General features: G+C 33.4%; 2 protein-coding genes across 2 annotated transcripts; both read left to right on the top strand.

The window, feature by feature from the left end:
- Positions 1-9533: 9533 nt before the first annotated feature.
- Positions 9534-11372, top strand: LOC107861798 (cinnamate beta-D-glucosyltransferase-like). The gene has a single exon (XM_047412829.1). The coding sequence runs from the start codon at positions 10818-10820 to the stop codon at positions 11370-11372; it is 555 nt and encodes a 184-aa protein (XP_047268785.1). The 5' UTR covers positions 9534-10817.
- Positions 9801-10776, top strand: LOC124898806 (cinnamate beta-D-glucosyltransferase-like). The gene is made up of 2 exons (XM_047412831.1): positions 9801-10011; positions 10460-10776. Exons 1-2 carry the CDS (start codon positions 9801-9803, stop codon positions 10774-10776), a joined length of 528 nt encoding a protein of 175 aa, XP_047268787.1.
- Positions 11373-23888: the final 12516 nt, after the last annotated feature.

The following is a 23888-nucleotide window of genomic DNA, read 5'->3' as shown; positions in this document are numbered from 1 at the left end:
CAGTTTACCTCTCATTTCTGGAAAGCATTCCAAAAGGGTCTTGGTACCCAAGTCCATCTCAATACAACCTTCCACCCTCAGACAGACAGTCAAGCAGAAAGGATTATTCAGAATCTTAAGGATATACTAAGATCATGCGTAGTTTATTTTACAGGTAGTTGGGATGACCACTTGCCTTTGATTGAATTCACATACAATAACAACTATCATTACAGTATCCGTATGGCTCTATTTAAGGCTCTCTATAGTAGCAGATGTAGATCTCGAATTTGTTAATTTGAAGTAGGTGAGGCCATACTATCAAGGACTGACTTGGTGTTTGATGCCTTAGAGAAGGTTCAGTTGATCAGAGAAAGTCTTAGGGCTGCCCAGAGCCGATAGAAATCATATATAGATGTGAGGAGAAAGGATCTCAATTTTGAGGTCGGTGACCTTGTGTACTTGAAAATCTCTCCCATGAAAGGAATGAAGAGATTTGGAAAGAAAGGAAACTCAGTCCTCGATATGTTTCTCAGTCATTTCAGAAAGGTAGTTTACGATCTTGAGTTGCCTTCAAATTTAGCCTTAGTACACCCAGTGTTCCATATCTCATTGTTGAAAAAGTGTATTGGTGATCCAGCTGTAGTTGTTCCCTTAGAAAGTAAAGATATTCAGAACAATCTTTCCTTTGAGGAAGTTCCAGTCGAAATTCTTGATCATAAAGTTCTTAGACAAAGGAACAAAGATGTTCCATTGGCCAAAGTTCTTTGGCGGAATCAGTCCATTGAAGGAGCCACTGAGGAAGCAAAGGTAGATATGTGGACCAAGTACCCTCATCTTTTCTCTACAAATCCAGATTAAGTATAAGGTACTAATCTTTTTAAGATTTCTCTCTATCAAGCTCAGTTTCAGTTCCACATCATGTTCATGTCAATCATGCATTTACAAATTAGTTCATTCATGATTCCATGCATTAGATATAAGTGTTATGTGTGTAAGCCCATCTTTAATTTTAGTTAAATCAATGTAGTTATTACTAATAATGTCTTAATTTGAATCATTTCAAATAAAATTGGTCAATTAACACTTTACTCAAGACGAATACACTTAGATGATCAAGTAATTACTATGAGATTAATTGAAATCGTTATTAAAATTATCAATTCATTTTTAATTTTAGTTAAATCAATTTAGTTATTACTAATAATTGCTTATTTTTAATTATTTCAAATAAAATTGGTCAATTAATCATTCTACTTAAGACTAAACACTTAGTTGATCATGTAATTGCTATAAAATTAATTGAAATTGTAAATAAACTTACAAATTCATCTTTAATTTTAGTTAAATCAATATAGTTATTTCTAATTATGGCTTGGTTTGAATCATTTCAAATAAAATTGGTCAATTAATCACTCTACTCAGGACGGACACACTTAGTTGATCATGTAATTATCATGAGACTAATTGAAACTATAATTGAACTTATTAATTCATGTTTAATTCTAGTTAAATCAATTTAGTTATTACTAATATAATGGCTTAATATGAATCAATAGATGACTAACATGTTGCAAAAGATGAGTAATCCGTTGAAAATGACCAAATAGATAAAGACATCTGTTGCAATAGATTAGTCATCTATTACAACAGATTAGTAATCAGTTGGAAATAACAAACTAATAAAGCCATATGTTGCAATAAATTTGATACGGGAATGACAGCAGAAACACGAAATCAGTCCAAAAATGGTCCATAAAATAGAAGAAATCTGTGAACCCTTTTGGAGACAAGTCTCGGCTTCCCAAGAACACCATAACAAGTAGATAACAAGGTATTTATTATAACAAATCAGCGGACAACAAACTAGATTAACAACATAAGATAATGAACAAGAAGACACAAAATTCGGATTTAACAATAACAACAAGATTACAAGATTACAACATAAACACTAAACAAGATTACAATAAGGTAAAAGGATAAATAGCTAGACAAATTGAAGGTATAATCTTAAAAATCCAAAAGCCTATTCCACTCTTGGACCTTTAACATCACACATAACAAATACCTAACTCTTACGTTGGTACAAGAGTGACCTCGATCTCCCAAGCATCCAACGTTTCCAAGCTTGAGTCCAACACGAGTGAATCCACACTCAATGTTGATTTCCCTAGTTACAAGTTTTGGCCATGGGGGTTTTTCTCACAAGAGAGAGAATTTCAAGTGTTACAACTTCAATATTTAACAAAAACTAATGACTAAAACCCTACATTATTCTATTTATAGTAGGTTACAAAATAAAGTGTGAAATATCCAAAATGAACCCTTTGTCAAATGCTTCAATAGGTGCCCTTCGAGTGCTATGTATGGACGGTTTTGGTGTCCATTTAGATGCTCATTTGCACACACCAAGTCTCGGGTCTAACATATGCCCTCTTAAGTCCATCTATGTGATTGTACTCGTATCATCCTCCCCTTCTTGAAAAGGATTCAACCTTGAATCCGTTCTTTGCAAAATCAAGAGAAGACAAACAAGTACACATCCTCATGACACGAGGGTTAGGGTTAGCAAAAATAAACACATTAATATGTCATACCGAGGCGAAACAAATTTGAAGTATATCCACGGGTCCTTTATATTAAACATGAAAATATTAGTACAAATGTGACAAAGGAAGTAGCTCGGATAAATACCAAGACAGAATGAAAATAGGCTGAGAGTTATCATTTCCCACCCTAAGATGGTACTGGGATCAAATGGAAGAATTAGCCAAGGGCCTAAGCCGAGGCTAGCCCTTCCTTCCCCTAGAATGTCACTCCCACATTCACACACAAAAACATTTTCATACACATAATCTCTATGACCAAAACTAATCATAATGCTTTTACCACACAAGATGTTCAAAGAGCCATGCACATTATCAAGATCAATTCGATAGACACCATCCTTAACTTGCGAATTTTTAAGCACTTCATTCACATGCCCAAGTAGTGAACTACATTTAAGAGTAAATTGATCATCATGAACACCAAGATTACTACCAAGATTACTCATTTCCGAGACTACACATTCCTTGCCCATAAGAGTACTATCATCTTCCAAGAAGAGATTTCCATCTTTAGGAGAATTGTTGTCACATCATAGTGTCTTAGCATATTGGCTATAGCCTTCAAGGCAAGCTATATCATTATTTTCACCACTAGGTTCATTAGGAGTGTTTATATCATCGTCAAACAAACCATTAAACCTAAAGAGAGCATGATCTATCTCACGAACAGATTTGGAACTAGCAAGTGCTTCACTCTCTATAAGTTCACTATCAAGTACCAAAGATGTTTCAATCTCTTCTTTACCTTGGTGTGGGTCGGGGCATCCCACCTCTTCCTTCGAAAATCTCTCGGCACACGGTGTTTGGACAAGGAAAGTTGGATTTTGTGGGATAAGTTTAGGTAACAATTGGCGTAGCCTTTCCACGTGCCATTTCATTTCTTTAATATCATCATTGATGTGATCAAATGTGGCATCGAGATTAGTGGCAGCCATGGTACATAAAACAAAGGACAACAACAAACAACAAACAAACTTGTTAGTTCAAAAATGCCTCACCACACTCTCACTCTCAATTTTTACCTCACACTTGGTTTCACAAGTGTTGAAAGTCGGCTTGTACTTCGCAAGTGATTAAGGGTCGAGTCTACTCTTTCCCGGAATAGATTTTCGTTTGAGTTGACTCAAAAGAAATGTTGTTTACAAACTTGAACCAATAAAACACAACGAATTTACAAAAAAAGAAAAAAAAAAGCACACAACAAACGCTAAACACGAATGAATGAACCGAAAACTAACTAACAATCTAGTAGATGAATACTAGTTTGTCGATTAGTATTGGAACCAACAAGCGAAACTACGGAAAAATAAAAAACAACTAAGAAAATCTGAAATTTGAGCCAAAATTTGATGCGTGAACAGTAACTTGATGATGTGGCAGCCACGTATTGTTTGCGGTTTCTACAATTTTTATTTTCCAAAGTCCAAGTCTTGACCAACTTTAATTTGGATTGGTGAAATTTGTTTTAAGGAGTCAAGAATAAGTCTTGGAGCCTTTTTTTCAAGTTTTAAATTTTAAGACTTGACTTTTATAGTACTTTTACTTAAAACATGGACCCTTGTTTCATGGGAAAGTGGTTGAGAAGTGATGTAAAGTCTTTAGTGTGTAGGAAAAGTCTTTGAGTCACAAGTACTACACCTTGAAACTTGGATCTATGTCTTGAAAGACTAACACAGTACACACTTTTTTTCTTCAACATCTAAGATCAACAACCACTTTTTTCAACAATATATGGAGATGGTGAAGAACACCAAGAACACAAACTTTTAGTCATGAAGTTCTAAGGTTCAAGTTGGACCTCCCAAACAACGACAACAACTTTCCAAGATTAAATTCCACAACACAATCTCCACAATACACGTTCAAAACTTGAACCAACAACACATCACACGTTCAATTCTCGAACCCATAACAACAATACGAACAACAATCGGCCACACTTTGTTCACATTAACAACATCAATATTTCAAGATCAAATCTAAGATATAGACTCAACATGTAAGTGAGGAACAAAACTAACACTTAGAGAAAAACAAAGACAAGTAAAACTATTGGCCAATACACAACACAAACACAATTTTCGGCCAAGAACACAAAATGGAAAGATTGCTATTTTTCTGGAATTTTTAGATTTCAACTTTTTTTTTTAATAATTTTTATTTTTATTTTTCAACTAACAAGCCCAAAATTAATCTTTTGGGAACAATATCAATACATACTCTGATACCAAATGATACGGGAATGACAGGGGAAACACGAAATCAGTCCAAAAACGATCCAGAAAATGGAAGAAATCCGTGAACCCTTTTGGAGACAAGTCTTGACTTCCTAAGAACACCATAACAAGAAGATAACAAGGTATTTATTACACCAAATCAGCGGACAACAAACTAGATTAACAACATAAGATGATGAACAAGAAGATACACGATTCAGATGTAACAATAACAACAAGAACACAAGATTACAACACAAACACTAAATAAGATTACAAGAAGGTAAAAGGATAAATAGCTAGACAAATTGAAGGTATAATCTTAAAAACCCAAAAGCCTATTCCACTCTTGGACCTTTAACGTCACACATAACAAATACCTAACTCTTATGTTGGCACAAGAGTGACCTCGATCTCCTAAGCATCCAACGTTTCCAAGATTGAGTCCAACATGAGTGAATCCACCCTCAATGTTGATTTCCCTAGTTACATGTTTCGGTCATGGGGGCATTTCTCACAAGAGAGAGAGTTTTAAGTGTTACAACTTCAATATTCAACATAAACTAATGACTAAAACCCTACATTATTCTATTTATAGTAGGTTACAAAATAAAGTGTGAAATATCCAAAATAACCCCTTAGTCAAATGCTTCAATAGGCGCCCTTGGAGTGCTATGTATGGATGATTTTGGTGTCCATTTAGGTGCTCCTTTGCACTTTATTTGTCCACACCAAGTCTCGGGTCTAACATAAGCCCTCATAAGTCCATCTACGCGATCGTACTCGTATCAAAATTAGTCATCTGTTGAAAATGACCAACAGATAAAGACATTTATTACAACAGATAACCAATCTGTTGCAACATATATGTATATCTGTTTGATAATTTTCAACAGATGACTTATCTGTTGTTATAGGCTAAATTTGTTGCAATAGGTTATACATTTAAATGATCATGTAATTACTATAAGATTAATTGAAATTATAATTATTAAATCAATTTAGCTATTACTAATAATGGCTTAATTTAAATCATTTCAAATAAAATTAGTCAGTTGATCACTCTACTCAGAACGAAAACACTAAGATGATCATGTAATTAATATGAAAATAATTGAAATCGTAATTGAACTTGTCAATTCATCTTTAATTTTAGTTAAATCAATGGATTTATTACTAATAATGTCTTAATTTGAATCATTTCAAATAAAATTGATCAATTAACACTTTACTCAAGACGAATATTCTTAGATGATCATGTAATTACTATGAGAATAATTGAAATCATAATTAAAATTATCAATTCATCTTTAAGTTAAATCAATTTAATTATTACTAATAATTTCTTAATTTTAATTATTTCAACTAAAATTGGTTAATTGATCATTCTACTTAAGACTAAACACTTAGTTGATCTAGTAATTACTATAAAATTAATTGAAATTGTAAGTGAACTTACTAATTCATCTTTAATTTTAGTTAAATCAATATAGTTATTTCTAATTATGGCTTGTTTTGAATCATTTCAAATAAAATTGGTCAATTGATCACTCTACTTAGGACGAACACACTTAGTTGATCACGTAATTACCATGAGATTAATTGAAACTGTAATTGAACTTACTAATTCATGTTTAATTCTAGTTAAATCAATTTAATTATTACTAATATAATGGCTTAGTATGAATCAATAGATAACTAACATGTTGCAAAAGATGAGTAATCTATTGAAAATAACCAAACAGATAAAGACATCTATTGAAAATGACCAAACAAATATAGACACATGTTCAATAAATGACTCATCTATTAAAAATTATCAAACAAATATAGACATCTGTTGCAACAAATGACTAAGTTGTTGCAATATGTGACTCATCAGTTGAAAATTATCAAACATATAGGATATATATATTGGAAAATAATTTAAAATACTAAAGCTCAGATGTTTTTAAGAGAACTCAAATGTTTGTCCCCTTTTCTAAGGTCTTGTCTTTAGTTTTAGTTAAATCAATTTAGTTAATACTAATAACTGCTTAATTTGAATCATTTCAAATAAAATTTATCAATTGATCATTCTATTAAGGATGAATACATTAATTGAAATTGTAAGTGAACTTATAAATTCATGTTTAATTTAGTTAAAATCAATTTAGTTATTACTAATAATGACTTAATTTAAATTATTTCAAATAAAATTGATCGATTGATCACTCGCCTCGAGACGAATATACATAATTGATCATTAATTACTATGAGATTAACTGAAATTGTAAGTGAACTTATCAATTCATCATTAATTTTAGTTATATCAATTTAGTTATTACGAATAATGGCCTAATTTGATTCATTTCAAATACAATTGGTCAATTGATCACTCTACTCATGAAGAATACACTTAGTTGACCATTTAATTACTATGATATTGATTGAACTTGTAAGTTTATCTATAATTTTAGTTAAATAAATTTAGTTATTATTAATAATGATTTAATTTGAATCATTTCAATTAATATTAGTTGATTGATCACTCTACTCGAGACGAATACACTTAGTTAATCATGTAATTACTATGAGATTAATTGAAATTACAAGTGAACTCATCAATTCATGTTTAATTTTAGTTAAATTAATATAGTTATTACTAATAATGGCTTAATTTGAATCATTTCAAATAAAATTGGTCAATTAATTATTATGTTAAGAATGAAACACTTAATTGATTATGTAATTACTATGAGATTAATTGAAACCGTAATTGAACTTACTAATTCATCTTTACTTTTAGTTAAATCAATATAGTTATTTCTAATAAAGATTCAATTTGAATTATTTCAAATAAAATTGGTTAATTAATCATTCTACTTAGTACGAAACACTTAATTGGTCATGTAATTACCATGAGATTAATTGGAACTGTAATTGAACTTATTAATTCATATTTTATTTTAGTAATCAATTTAGTTATTTGTAAAAATGGCTTAATTTGAATCAATAGATAACTAACATGTTATACAACAGATGAGTAATCTATTGGAAATGACCAAACAAATAAACATATCTGTTGAAAATAACAAAACAGATATAGACATCTATTGCAACAGATGACTCACTGGTTGCAACAACTAATTCATCTATTGAAAATTATCAAACAGATATAGACATCTGTTGCAACAGATGACTAAGTTGTTGCAACATATGACTCATCTATTGGAAATTATTAAATAGACATAATATATGTTGAAAAATAATTTAAAATACTAAAGCTCAAACGTTTTTAGGAGAACTCAAACGTTTTTCCCCTAGTCTAATGTCTTGTCTTCAATTTTAATTAAATTAATTTAATTATTATTAATAATTGCTTAATTTGAATCAATAAATGACTAACCTGTTATAAGCATTTATTTCAACATATGACTAACTTGTTGCAACAAATAGGTCATCTGTTGAAAAATAATTAAAATACTAGGGAACTCAAACATTTTTATGAGAACTCAAATGTTTGTCCCATTGTCTTAAAGACTTGTCTTTAATTTTAGGTAAATCAATTTAGTTATTACTGATAATTGCTTAATTTGAATCAACAGATAACTAACATGTCGCAAGAGATGATTCACCTGTTTGAAATTATCAAACAGATAGAAAATTTGTTATAACAGATGGGTCATCCATTAGAAAGCAATTAAAATACTAGGGAACTTAAACATTTTTAGGAGAACTCAAATGTTTGTCCTCTTGATCCTTTTGCATTTGATGTAAGATATGCTATTTTGCCTTCTTTACTTGTTTCATGAAATTTTTCATGTGTTTCACTTATTCGTTGTACCTCTGTTGATATTTTTGGAATTTTTAGAATCAAATTTTATCCGTATATCACTTGGACATTACTGCATAGGTGATTTTGTAAGTATAATTATGATTTTTATTAAATTTTTTATTTGGTAGATCTGCTACTGCTACAATGGATAGAACTTGCAACATAAATCCAACATATGAGTCATTGGTTGCAACAAGTAAGTAATCTGTTGCAACATATAACTAATTTGTTGCAATGGATGACCCATATATTAGATTCATGTTACAACACTATAATATGAATCCAACAGATGAGTAATCTATTGCAACAGATTAGCCATATATGTTGCAACAGATTACTCATATGTTGCAATAGATTACTTATATATGTTGCAACAGATTACTCATCTGTGCAACAGATTACTCATCTGTGCAACAGATTACTCATCTATTGGATTCATGTTACATATTTTATTCATTGTTGAAAAAACATCAGTAGCAGATACACCCAGATGAGAAATTCAACTAAAAAATATAATTTTACTTACTAAAATTACCTAATAAGTAATGCCCAAGTGATAAACGAATAAAATTTGACCTAAAAAAATTTGATCAAGTAGCAACAGTAGCGGTAACAACAACAGTGTTCAACAACAAGAAGATGATGATGATGAACAAGAAGAGATGATAATGAAGAACAAGATGATGATATTGAAGAAGATGATGAATAAAGCAACAACAACAATGAACAATAAAAATTGCGAAGAGCGAGAAAAATCCAATAAATGAGAAGGGAGAGAAATGTGCTTTTTTTCTCTATTTATAGTTATATTAGGTTTTACATTGGATCAAAGTGTAAATTAAAAAATTTGTGGGTTATTTTCAAACTTTTCTTACTTTCTTGTGTCACCCACAGCTCATTTTAAAACTCTTTTATCACCTACAGTCCAAAGCCCCGTGAAACATTAGACCGGTATTATATAATGCAGCGAGCGGTACAATGCATACGTACATAAAAAAATAATAAAAATTACTAATAAAGAAAGATTAAACCACTTGCTGGTATTATATAATGCAGTGGTACAACTCATACGCACATAAAAATAAACAATAAAATTCTCTAATAAAGAAAGAATAAACCACTTGCTCAATATTTTCTCTACCTGCTGATTTAGCTAATCAGCAATTACTAGAAAAAATGGGGTCTCAAGGTACCATGGATTCATTTGTTCATGTTTTTCTGATATCATTTCCTGGTCAAGGACATGTTAATCCATTGCTTAGACTTGGCAAATGCCTTACTTCAAAAGGAGTTCTTATCACTTACTGCGTACCAGAATGTGTAGGCAAGGACATGAGAGCAGCCAACAAGAACATAATTAGTGATGAGCCAACTCCTTATGGAGATGGTTTCATTAGATTTGAGTTCTTTGATTGATGGGAATACACTCAGCCGATAGCTGATGAATCTTAAAACTGTAGGCAGAGAAGTACTTCCTACAATGATAAAAGAAAATAAAGTAGAAGGGCGTCATGTTTCATGTCTAATCAACAATCCGTTTATTCCATGGGTATGTGATGTGGCTGATAGCCTTGGTATACCTTGTGCTGTTCTTTGGGTCCAATCTTGTGCTAGTTTCTCTTCTTATTATCACTATCATTTCAATCTTGCACCTTTCCCAAATGAAACATATCCCGACATTGATGTTCACTTGCCTAACATGCCAATTCTCAAGTGGGATGAACTTCCTAGCTTCTTACACCCATCTAATCCATAACCTGTCTTAGCAAATGCCATTTTGGGCTAATTCAGTTACCTCTCTTAGCCCATTTGCATTTTCATCGAATCATTTGAAGAGATCGAAAAAGAGATACTGGACTACATGCCTAATTTTTTGCCCATCAAGACCGTTGGTCCACTACTAGTCGAAGATCCAAAAGTTGAACAAGATATTCGTGGTGACTTGGTGAAGGCTGGTAGCTCCATCACCGAATGGCTCAATTCCAAGCCATCATCCTCAGTTGTTTACATTTCTTTTGGTAGTATTGTTGTACCAAGCCAAGAACAAGTCGATGAAATTGCTTACGGATTATTGAATTCGAGGCTAAATTTCTTGTCGATCATGAAGTCGCCCCAAAAAAATTTGTCCTTTCCCAGAGTAGTCTTGCTATAAGGCTATTTGGACAAAGTTGGTGATAAAGGAAAAGTTGTGGAATGGTGTTTGCAAGAACAGGTTTTAGCACATCCATCTTAGCCTATTTCATGACTCATTGCAGATGGAATTCGTCCATTGAGGTTATCGCGAATGGCGTCCATATCATTGCATTTCCACAATTGGGTGATCAAGTCACGGATGTTAAATATTTAGTGGATGAATTCAGAACAGGAGTAAGACTTTCTAGAGGTGTGACAGAGAACAGGATTATTCCTCGATGCGAAGTTGAACAATCTTTGCACGAGGTGATGAGTGGCCCTAAAGCAGCGGAGATGAAAGAGAATGTATTAAAATGGAAGAAGAAAGCATCTGAGGCAGTGACGGAAGGTGGTTCCTCCGATCAGAATCTGCAGTCCTTTATTAACAAGCTTATGACATTACAAAGCAGTAACCAAAAATTGGCCAAGTTGAGCACCTCTATCCAATTAGTTGTCACAACCCGACCCGGGGTTCCTAACATTCAAAAATATATGACACTAGTCTGCGAAATCTCTAATAATATAAAAATCAACATCTATCTAGAAAATGGGACAAGGCCCCCAGTTGGACCATGAATCAAATAAACTAACAATGTTCTAGAACAGGCCTTTGAAATAAGGGAGGCTCACCAACTGCAATCTCTGACAGAAATCAACCTACTACTTAGCGGGACTCCGGGACTGTGCCTCAGATCCTAAAATATAGGGGGTCAATATAATTCTACTGGTATGTGAAACAACCCAAAATAATATGTTTTTATATAACATAATAAGAGCATTTTATAAAACAATGAATATAAGTGAAAACACATGGGCATACTAAAATGAATTTCAACTCTTGGAAATCATGACTCACTTTCTATTTTCTCCTGAGCTAGATGGTACACCCTACAATTCTGATCACCCTATGGGCTATATGGGATCCGCCCTTGACTCGGCGGTCAAACCCGCAGGTTTGCCGCAAAGGTTGGAGTAACGATATGGGAGACACGCCAGTCCACAAAGCAGGGTGTCATAATTCCCAATCATAATAATATGTCATGGTAGGGCACAACACCATAAGGCATGACTCCTAACCATAGTCCCAAGTTGGGACGACATAAATCAACGCACACAAGACCACACAGCATGGTGCCAAAAATTTTGAGTCGGCAAACCACGGTTTCCAACATTGAGTCTCTCGATTCGTGCTTTCTTCGAGTAACCATCTATCTCTCTTAAGACCAATTTTTAGTTTTTTAAAACCATTCTTCATACATTCAAAACATTCATCACTTATTCTATTAAAGGCATACTATCACCGGGTATCGTCATACCCCAACTTACAAGCCACTCATATTATACCATAACATATCTGTAGCCCATTTTCACTTATCCTCATGTTAATGATCACCCATAGTTTTTAAACATCAAGTGAGAAAGAGTCATGCAATAGATTTTCATTTTGAGTTTATATCAAAAACACTCTTCTCTCAATAGTACAATCATAAGGTGGCAATATCATATTTGCATTACTCAAAACCTATGAAAATTGTTAATTTGATACAATGAACGTTTATAATGTGAAAAACACCCTCTCAACATGTCATAACAGTATCAATCCATGATCATTAAACAAGCGTTCACCCGTTTGTTTTCTTTAAGAAAGTTCATGCAATTTAAGCAATCCACAACACAAGAAATCAATGACATTACAAGGGAATTTTTATCAATCATCCTCTCAATAGACTCTTCATTGCAAACAAAAACATATATATATATATAGTTACAATTTAAATTTCATGAAAAATGGTTCAAGACAACATATAATTTCATCAAAACAATTCCATTATACATACTTTTTGCAATAATATCAAACATTCTTTGTAAACAAGATTATAGATCTTTAAATTTGATAAAAACAAGAAAAACTTATGCCCATGGAGTTTTTAGGGTAGTCCCACATACCTTAAGTTTCTTGGTTTGAAGAATGGAACCCTATTCTTGAAAATTTTCTTGAGAATCTTGAATTGAAAGGCTTGAATTATTGATATTTGGGAAGGATCTAGAGTTATGTTTTTTAGAGGATTTTAGATGTTTGATTGATGAAATAGGAGGAATATATCGCCCTTTGAGGGTTATTAGGCGTGGGCTGGGAGTTATAAGTGAAGAAAAGACTAAAAAGACCTTAAAATGCGGAACCAACTGTTGTAAACTAGGGGCAGGCATTAGAGCACGCGACGCGCACTAATCGCGTGATCTCACTGCCTCTCACACGAAAATGGCTATAACTTTTTGCTCGGCTATTGGATTTTGGCGAAGTTGGTATCGTTGGAAAGTTGACTAAATTATCTATAATTTGGTTGGTCTTGATGTGCAAAATTATAGTTTATCGAAAGTTATACACATTCAAAGTAGATCCTTGTAAAATTGAATACAAAGATTTAGCCAAATCAAAGGTTCTTAACTCAATTTTGCTCTAAGTGATTCCTATGAAGATTTTTTTCACCTCGAAAGCACTTCAAACACGAGAATAAAGATCATGACACTTATTCTCACTTTGAAATAATTTCTATTAGAGCTTCCACATGTAGTAACAATAGTTTGATTTCTAGTTCGAAAGTGCGGGGTATTACATTAGTGTAACCTTTTTATGGCTTCCAGTCTTGTCTTTGATGATTTAGTACCCCTGCTACATACTTCCTTCATCCCAAATTACCCGTCCCAAATTTCCTAATTTTGCTTGTCTTTTTTCATTAATCAAGAAGAGACATTTTTTTCCATGTTTTACCCTTTACATTAATTACTTTTTCTTCAAATTAAAATGTAAACATCATTTAATAGAGGTACTATGATAAACTACCTACATTATTAATTATTTTTCTTCATCAATGTGCCATCTCAATTTGAGACGGGTAATTTGGGACGGAGGGAGTACATGTTATGAGGCCTTTAAAGCACATTTAGTAACTTTAAATAAAACAAAGGCCGTGTGAGCTACGTTCATTTTCTGCATTCCTAAAGTCATTTAAGTGCATTAATGTTCATACTTGAGAATTCTTTTTTCGCCCGAATGATTTAGCATGGAATATCATAAACTTAAAAGAGTAATCTTTGGTGGTTAATGCATGAGAAATATAAAGCTACCATTGAAGAAGTATATCCCCACTACACTTTGTGGATTGCTTGGTCGTTGAATCATGATTTAGAAATTGGTCAGCATTTTTTGTAATCATCAACTCATGTTATCCCATAGTCTCATCACTTATTATCTCAACATCTTTCAATTTATTTCTACGAGGAATTTCAACGCCTATAAATGATGGTAATTTTACCTTGTGATGAGGTGTAAAAAGTATCGGTTAGTGCAAGAAAATGTGAGGTTAGTGTTGTAAAAAGGAGAATTTTATTTGTTGAAGGAAGACATTATTTTTTTAGAGCTTTGAATGCAATAACTTGTCCAGAGTTTATTCGAGTCATTTATGAATTGTATGATTGTTATATCTTGAATGAAATAAGTTGAGAGGATTAAATGTTGGCCCAATATAATGAAGACTTTCGTGAAGTAAACTTGAATCTCTTTTAAGAAGTGGAATATATACGACTCAGCCTGACAATATTCTACTTTTTCTCATTTAATTACTTTTCATTGATATTTGTGTTTTAACCAACACAAAGTCTTCTCCTATCAATGCTTCTTTTCAATAAATATTCCTTCCCTAATAACTAGTAAATTTGATCTCGCATGCGATCATAAAATATCGTATCAAAATTTATAAAATATTTTTTTTAATGATTTTCATTTGTCTTTTAGCTATCTATTTGCGATCCCTTATTTTAATATGAATTTTTTTTGTTTTATCTTATAAAGTAAAAGATATAATTACATCAAACATATTAAGGCAAAACATATTAAAAGTATGAAAATTAATACATTTAATAAACAGATAAATATTAAAAAGTGAAACAATAACCAACTCATAGGGTAGAATACTACTATATAATTTTAAGAAAGAAAGTCAACATATTCGAAAAACCTCAAATAAATATTATATTTTTATTTTTATGATAGACCGCTTCTATTGTCATTAGCAGTATTCTAATTGAGTTCCTTTTTAAATCTAACAAATATAATATAAATTAAGGAGAAAAATGTCGTTTAATAGCTGAAGTAATTTTAAGCAAAATGTAAGGAGGAAAAAAACGAAGATGTATTATATATTCATTCAAATTTCTCAAGAGAAATCTCTAAGAAACCTCATTTCTTTTCCTTTTCTTTTTGTATTGGAAGAAAAACACATGGACATATCATGTTTAAACATTAGTATTTCTCATATATATTTTTTTATTTTCCTATTTCTCACTTGCATTTACATTTGTTACTTGAATTTCAACTTTTCACACTTTTTGGGATTGCATTGTTAGACATTTCAAATATTCATTTACTTGTCATATACTCATTTCAGAGTAGTTTGGTGAGACGTATAAGGTACAGTAATATTTTAATAAATTATTAAATTATTTTATTTTTTATTTAGTTAGGGATATTAGTTAATTTCGTGGTTATTTATTTCATCTTTTATACTATAATGACGGAATAAGTTATGTCATATATATGATGAAATAATTAATTTTAAAATTTATTATCCTGAAATAACTTATTCCCAATCAAACGATTAGTCTTTAAATTTTTTAAAAAATAAAATTAGTTTAAATTGTTATATATAAATGTGCATTTTACTTGGGGCTTTGAGTTGTAGGTGACAAAAGAGTTTGAAAATGAGGTGTAGGTGACTTAAGTCTTAATAATTGAGTGGAGCTGACAATTACATTATTATGGATTAAGAAAGTTGAAAATTTTTCAAAATAACCCACAAGTTTTAAAATTTACACTTTGATCCAAATGTTAGTTGATATAATAAAAAACAGAGGGAAAAAGACATGTTTCTCTCTCTTCTCATCTGTTGTTGTTTTCTCTCTCATCGTGATTTTTGTTATTCATTGTTGCTACTGTTTTATTCATCATCTTCTATTTTATTATCATCATCTTATACTTCATTATCCTCTTCATAATCTTCTTGTTGACCATTGTTGCTATTGTTGTTACTGCAACTGCTGCTCTTTGAGCAATTTCTTGGGTCAAATTTTATTTCGTACATCACTTTCAACTATGGCATTTACTTGATAGGAGAATTTGGTAAGTTAAATTATGTTTTTTAGTTGAATTTGTCATCTCGGTAACTGTTAGTGTTCTGTTTTTTCAACAATAGCTAGTATGCGAACATGAATGCAACATAAGAGCCTTCTGTTTAAATAGATCAATCATCTGTTGCACCAGATAGATATTCTGTTGTAACAGAAGACTCATATGTTGGATTCATGTTTATGGTTCTATAGTGCCCTAACATGATTCGAACAAATAGGTATTTTGTTGCAACAGATTAGTAATCTGTTCTAACATACAAGTAATCTGTTGCAATAGAATATTTATCTGTTGCAACAGATTATAATTTTATTGCAGCAAATAAATAATCTATTTTGAACAACACAATACAGCTCATGTCACAAACCCAACAGATAACCTGTATGTTAATCTCTTACTATTGAGACTAGATTCAAACTATTCCTTAATCGTAGACATATTTGTTGAGAAGAAAAAATAGATAGAATGAAAATTAAATGAGAATTAAAATGTCAAAGTGGATCAAACATAAAATTTTTATTAAACAAAAAAATAAAAATACATAGGTAACAGAAAAAATAATCTAATTATTATTATTATTATTATTATATCATTATTATTATTATTGCCAGTCGATAAATCTTCAATCGAAAGCAGTAGAGACCTCCTCATTCTACGGATCTCCCTCAGCATCCTTACTCTGATGGCAGGTCACTCACACTGTAGGTCATGAACCCGTGTCTACAGTGTCTGTACGGTATCTCATAAAATAGCAACATCCTATAATGGACCATCCATATCTAAAACATGCATAAATTGACAAAAAATGCAAAAACAAAAGTAAACAAAAGAATCTGAAAGCTATCAAGTCCTTGAAGAAAAAGTAGTTAAAGGTGTAATATAAAAGATAAGAACAAGAAATAAATAGAGTATAGTAGAATGAACGGGTAAGAAGGGACCTATTTATAAAGGATTGAATTTAAATGAGTTAAGCAAAAAGGCGCGACTGTTTACCTTCATTTATTAAGTACATTCAAACTGGTGACTTTTTGATTACTATGAAAAGTTATGACTTGATAAGTTATGACTTAATTAGTTCTTTTCAGTAACCATTTTTATTGAGTTGTGGCAACAGATTATATATCTGTTGTATCAGATAACCCATCTGTGACAACAGATATACCATTTATTACAACAAATTGATAATGTGTTGCATCAAATAATATATCTGTTGCAACATATATATTTTTTTAATAATCATCATATCTTTATCTTTAATTCAAATTTGGTGACTTTTTAATTATATAAATTAAAAAAACAGATTCAAAAACAAAAATGTCGAAAAGTCACTACTTGTCGCCTATTTAAAAATCAATTATTCAAATTTATGTTTGTCCCTCCTTTTCATATAAGTGAAACTTGGTACACTCATTAAAAAATATATTTATGGAACGCCCCGAGTCTGTACCCCGAACGCCACACGGTGCTTACAACACCGAAGGACCACAAGCTAACCCATGACTGATACCTACTGTGAGTACTGTATAATAATACTGAAATAATGCATAAAATAGGCTGAAATGTCATAAGGTTCATAATTTGAATACTGATAAATATAGTACTGAAATAACATCTAAAAATTGAATATTTTCTGAACTAGTCTAGTTTGAAAAACCTCTAATTGAACTGTCTGGATGTGGAGTTGATGGGACAATCCCCCAACTAACTTCGACTACTAAAATACTGAAGCTAATGAAAATAATGAAATAAAAGTATATCCTCGATAGATGAGGACTCACTACTGAATCTGTTGTTGCTATCTGAATTTATCTATGTAAGGTCAGGAACCTGAGCATCTGAACCTATGATATGAGACATCATAGCACAATGAGATAGTATATGTCAGTATGTGGAATGTACTACTATTCTAGATGAGGTAAGGCTGAATGTAGGGATTCATGTGCATGAACATTAACTGACTGAATGATATAGAGTAACTGAATAAAAATACATAGATAACTGAAACTACTGTAAAATACTGAGTATACAATATTATGCATATACATATTTACTATATCTGAGCATTTAATGGAGCTGAGTACTGATTTTTGATACTGAGTAATTGATATCTGTAATCACTGATAACTAAGTGACAGATAGTGATGACTATTTTTGACAGTCGTGATTCTGTAGAACTGAACTGAGTTTTATACTGAGGCTGAAACTAAAACTGTGGGAGGTAATTATCTAACTAATATGCCCCTCTCTAAATGGATTGGGGTCCAACCTGTAACCTCAGCTGGAAAGGTGTCAGTACCGTTCCATGGGTAAAGACAAGGTGAAGAGTCACCCTCATCTGGCAGGAGCCCTGAATGAGAATGGTGGTACCCTCGACTGGCAGGTAAAACACCTTATCAACCCTCAATAAGCAGGTTGATATCTCAACCTATGCTGCCTATGTAGTTCTGGAATGCAAGGACTGCTTCTAAGGATCACACCCTCTACTGGCAGGTGATTCCCCATCCTTGGGTTCACTCGATGCTAAATCCTACTCCCAACTGAAGACACTGATTATTATACTAAGCTGAACTGGAATAATACTAAGTTTCACTGAGTTCCGTAATTGACTGAGTACTATTGTCTGTGACATTACTGGGACTATTCTGTAACCACTGTAGCTCTAGGTAAACAACTAGATTTTTGGGTATTGAATACCCCTAAGACTCAAAAGCATGGAAAGTAAAGCATGGCATGATCTTTAAAGAATAACAATAGATACTTGTTAACAATACATTCACCTAGGAATTTTGTCAAACACTTGAGATACATGAACTTGTACATGAATGGAACCACATGATGACATGTCATAATTCCCCTATTCAATTCACATGAGCATTTTTATCACACTTAGGGAGCTTGATTATTTCACATAACATTAGTAAACACATGAACATCATGGATACAATAATCAATTGTAAATTCAATGGTTTAACATGCAGATCATATAATTCATCATACATACTATTTAAATTTCATGAAACTTATAATTAATCATGGATTGAAACTCAAATAATATCATGAACATGAATACAATCTAATTTAAGCATGTAAATCATGAATCAATAAGCTTGTAGTTTTAAAAAGGGATTCTTGGACTCTATATGTGAAAGGAACCCATAGATGAACACCGAACATACCTGAGAAGATTAATTATTGAAGGTTCTTGGAGGGATCCTTGAGAATTGTTCTTAATTCTTGAAGCTAGGGTTTTGCCCTTTTGAGAGAGAATGATTTAATCCTTGAGTAAATAATGAAATAATGAGCAATTAGTGCTCTTTTAAGGCTTAATTTCGTGTTTAGGACTGATTAGGGTCATGGAAAAATACCAATTTACCCCTGAAAGTTATTAAAGTTCATCACAGAAAAACCCGATTTTGGGCTTCACCACGATGCGGTGGCATCACGGTGAGCCACTGGAATATGGCCGAGACTGTTAAAAAAGGGAAAAATATGAAATGGACCCTTGGCATGATGCAGCACCATCATGGAGTCTCACTGGATTTTGATAATTGGGAAAATAGCCCTTGGCGCGACGCGGTGGGATCGCGGTCCCTCACTGGAAAATGACAATTACGAACTGGAACATTAACATAATGCACCATTATCGTGGAGCTTCACTGGAAACTAATAAACTCCATTTGAACTAGCTCTACGATGCGATGCTACACCAGGTGGCACATTGTTTTACTAAAATTGCTGTAACTCTTCGCCCGGGTATCGGATTTGGGTGAATTTTATATCGTTGGAAAGATGATTGTATTTTCTACACAATGGCAGGTCTTAAACTTAAAAATTCTGAGTATTTTGAAAAATTTATATAGAGATACTCGTTCACTGAGAGTTAAATTGTGCTAGAGAAATAAGGGGTATTACAATATCTTCTCCTTGGGAACATTCGTCCTCGAATGAGACTGATTAAGTTGAGGAACACTAATAGATTGGGTTTACACACTAAACATGTACAACTAAAGCATGGAGTACATGACTGAAAATACTGATAAGCTGAGTTTTCATACTAAATATGCATATCTGATGCATGAGTACATGGCAAAACTGATTCTTGAATGCATGACTATCATGATGATGATATGCAACAGTAATGAATACCAAGTTTGTAATTGCAACTGAACATAGAACTGAGTAAATCTAAGGAAGACTGTTACCCTATGCTAAGTTTGAGTTTCCAAAAAATAGGTGAGGATACTTGGTCCGCATATCAGCTTCTTTTTCCCAAGTATCTCTCTCGAAGGACTGATTCCGCCAAAGAACTCTGACCAAGGGAACTTCTTTGTTCCTCAGTATGCGAATCTGACAATCAAGGATTTGGACTGGAACCACTTTGAAAAAAGATCGTTCTGAATATTTACGTTCTCTAAAGAAAATACAGTTGTTGGATCACCAATGTATTTCTTTAGCAAGGAGACATAGAATACTGGGTGCACTGAAGCTGGATCTGAAGGCAACTCAAGATCATTAGCTACCTTTTCGAAACGGCTGAGAATTCTATAAGGACCAATATATCGGGGATTGAGTTTCCCCTTCTTTCCGAACCTCTTTACTCCCTTCATGGTAGAGATTTTCAAGAACACAAAATCACCAATCTCAAACTCAAGATCCTTTCTCCTCACATCTGCATATAATTTCTGTCAGCTCTGGGCTACCCTAATCCTTTCTCTAATAAACTGAACCTTCTCTATGGCATCAAATCACTCTCTACAACTGCGGCCTTACCTACCTCAAACCAACCAATTAGAGATCTACGTATCCTATCATAAAGAGCCTCAAATGGAGCCATCTGAATACTGGAATGATAACTATTATTATACGTGAATTCAATCAAATACAAGTGGTCATCCTAACTACCTTTAAAATCAACAATGTAAGACCTTAAGATATCTTTAAGATTCTGAATGGTCCTTTTTACTTGGCCATCTTTCTGAGGGTGAAAAGTTGTACTGAGGTGAACTTGGGTACCAAGACCCTTTTGGAATGCCTTACAAAAATGAGAGGTAAACTAAGTACCTCTATCTGAAATGATGGATACTGGGATTGTGTAACCTGACCAACTCTCTAATATAGAGTTTGGTGTAGTCCTCGACTGAATAAGAAGTATGGACTGACAAGATATAAGCAGATTTGGTCATCCTGTCTATGATAACCCAAATTAAATCATGCTGATGATGAGTACGAGGCAAATCCATCACAAATACCATGTTCACTTCTTCACATTTCCATGTAGGAATACTGAACTCCTGCATGGACCCACTAGGCTTTTGTTGCTCAATCTTAACTTGCGGATACGTAGAGCACCTAGCTATAAACTCTGCGATATTTACTTCATCCCACTCCACCAATAGATCTCCCACAAATCGTGGTACATTTTAGTGGCCCCTGGATGAATAGAGTAACGCGCACCATGCGCTTCTGCAAGAATTCATTTCCTCAAGTCATCTACACCTAGCACACATAACCGACCCTAGAAATGCAGCACACCATCTCCCCCTTGGGAGAAAACCTTTACTTTCTGATCTCTGACTCACTCTTTCAACTTAACTAGACGGGGATCTATGTCCTACTTTTCTTTTACTTTAGAAACCAAAGATAATTCTAAACTATTTTGCACCCACAATCTACCCTCTAATGAATCGACTAAGCAGACACCTAATCAGCCAAGCTAATGAACTTCCTGGACTAACTTCTTCTTAACATTCTCAACATGAGAAACACTACCCATAGACAATCTACTTAGAGCATCTGTCACTACATTGGCCTTGCCTAGATGACACAGGACACTCATATCATAATCTTTCAATAACTCTAACCACCTTCTCTGACGCAAATTCAAATCTTTCTGAGAGAATACATACTTCAAGCTTTTATTATCTGTGAACATATCAACATGTACCCCATATAAATAGTGCCTCTAAATATTTAAGGCAAACACAACAGCTGCTTACTCAAGATCATGGGTAGGGTAATTCTTCTCATGGGGCCTAAGATGTCTAGAGGCATAGGCTATGACCTTACCACTCTACATGAGGACACAACCCAAACCTACTCTGGATGCATCACAGTACATAACAAACCCTTGTGAACCATCTGGTAACGTTAGAACTGGGGCTGTAGTGAATCGGGTCTTCAACTCCTGAAAACTCTTCTCATAAGAATCTGGCCACTAAAACTTAGTTTTCTTCTGGACCAATCTAGTCATAGGGGATGTAATAGATGAAAACCCTTCAACAAACCGACGGTAATAGCCAGCTAAACCTAAGAAACTCTAGATATCTATCAGAGAAATAGGTCTAGGCCAGTTCCTCACTGCCTTGATCTTTTGAGGATCAACTCTAATACCATCACTGAAAATAATATTACCAAGGAATGCTACTAACCTTAGCCAAAATTCCCACTTACTGAATTTAGAGAAACATTGATTGGCTCTGAGAGTCTAAAGTATGATTTAGAGGTGATCTACATGATCATTCTTGCTACGAGAATAGACAAGAATGTCATCGATAAAGACTATAACGAACATGTCCAAGCACTGCTTGAACACATAGTTCATTAAGTCCATGAAAGTTGGTGGGGTATTTGTGAGAGCAAAGGACATGACTAGAAATGCAAAGTGACCATATCGGATTCGAAAAGCTATTGTTGGAATGTGATATTTTCTAACTCTGAGCTGATGATAGCCTGATCTAATGTCTATCTTAGAAAAGTAACTAGCGCCCTGAAGTTGGTCAAACAAGTCATCGATTCTAGGACGTGGGTATTTGTTCTTGACTATGACTTTGTTCAACTGACGGTAGTCTATACACATTCTAAGAGAATCGTTTTTCTTATGAATGAATAAGATGGGTGTGTCCTACGGGGAAAAACTTGGTATGATGAACCCCTTGTCTAAGGGGTCCTTTAACATTTCTTTTAACTCTCGAAGTTCAGTTGGAGCCATTCTGTATGGCTGAATAGATATAGGCTGAGTGTTTGGAAGAAGGTCTATTCCAAAGTCAATTTCCCTTATGGGAGAAACTCTGGGAAGATCTTCGGGAAACACATTTGAGAATTCATTTACTACTGGAACTGACTCAAGACTAGGAGTCTCTAAACTAGAGTCTTTAACTCGCACAAGATGGTAGCCAAATCCCTTGGATATAATTTTTCTCGCTCTAAGGTATAAAGTCAACTAACCCTTAAGCATTGTAGTACTACCCCTCCACTCAAGGACTGGTTCATTTGGAAACTGAAAATGAACAATTCTATTTCTATAATCAACTGAGGAATAGCATAAATAGAGCCAATCTATGTCGAGAATGATGTTGAAATACATCATCTCTAACTCTAATAATTCTGGTAAAGTGACTTCATGAGATAGCATAATCGGACAGTTCCTGCATATCCACCAGGCTATAATAGACTAACCCATAAGGGTAGACACTGAGAAGGGTTCTGTTAAGACTTCTGGTTTGACATTAAAGTTGATCGCTATGTAAACAGTTATAAAAGACAGAGAAAATCCTGGATCTAATAAGGAATAAATATGTAAATGGAAGATCTATACGTACAAGTAACCACATCAGGAGAACTTTCCTGATCTTGTCGAGACTGAAGTGCATAGAGCCTAGTTGGGCATTGCCCACTGGTGGAATTAAAAGTGGCACCTTGCTGATTCAAACGAACGGACTAAGCTGAAGGACAACTGTTCTGACCCTGAGAACCTGACTGAGGATAATCTCTGATCCTATGGCCTAGCTTGCCACACCCAAAACAAATATCACTACCAGCTCTGAAGATACCCTGATGGTTTCTACCACATTTCTAACAAAGAGGATTTGTTCAAGCACTGCTGACACTACCCTGAGATTTGGAGCCTGTCG

The sequence above is a fragment of the Capsicum annuum genome, chromosome 1, assembly GCF_002878395.1.
Source record: "Capsicum annuum cultivar UCD-10X-F1 chromosome 1, UCD10Xv1.1, whole genome shotgun sequence".
Taxonomy (NCBI): Eukaryota; Viridiplantae; Streptophyta; class Magnoliopsida; order Solanales; family Solanaceae; genus Capsicum; species Capsicum annuum.
This window is presented reverse-complemented; position numbering and strand designations above follow the sequence as displayed.

Coding starts and splice junctions, on each gene's coding strand:
- LOC107861798 (XM_047412829.1), top strand. CDS start 10,818: ATGGTGTTTGCAAGAACAGGTTTTAGCACATCCATCTTAGCCTATTTC.
- LOC124898806 (XM_047412831.1), top strand. CDS start 9,801: ATGGGGTCTCAAGGTACCATGGATTCATTTGTTCATGTTTTTCTGATA. Junction 10,012..10,459: donor GCCAACTCCTTATGGAGATG/GTTTCATTAGAT, acceptor AATCATTTGAAG/AGATCGAAAAAGAGATACTG.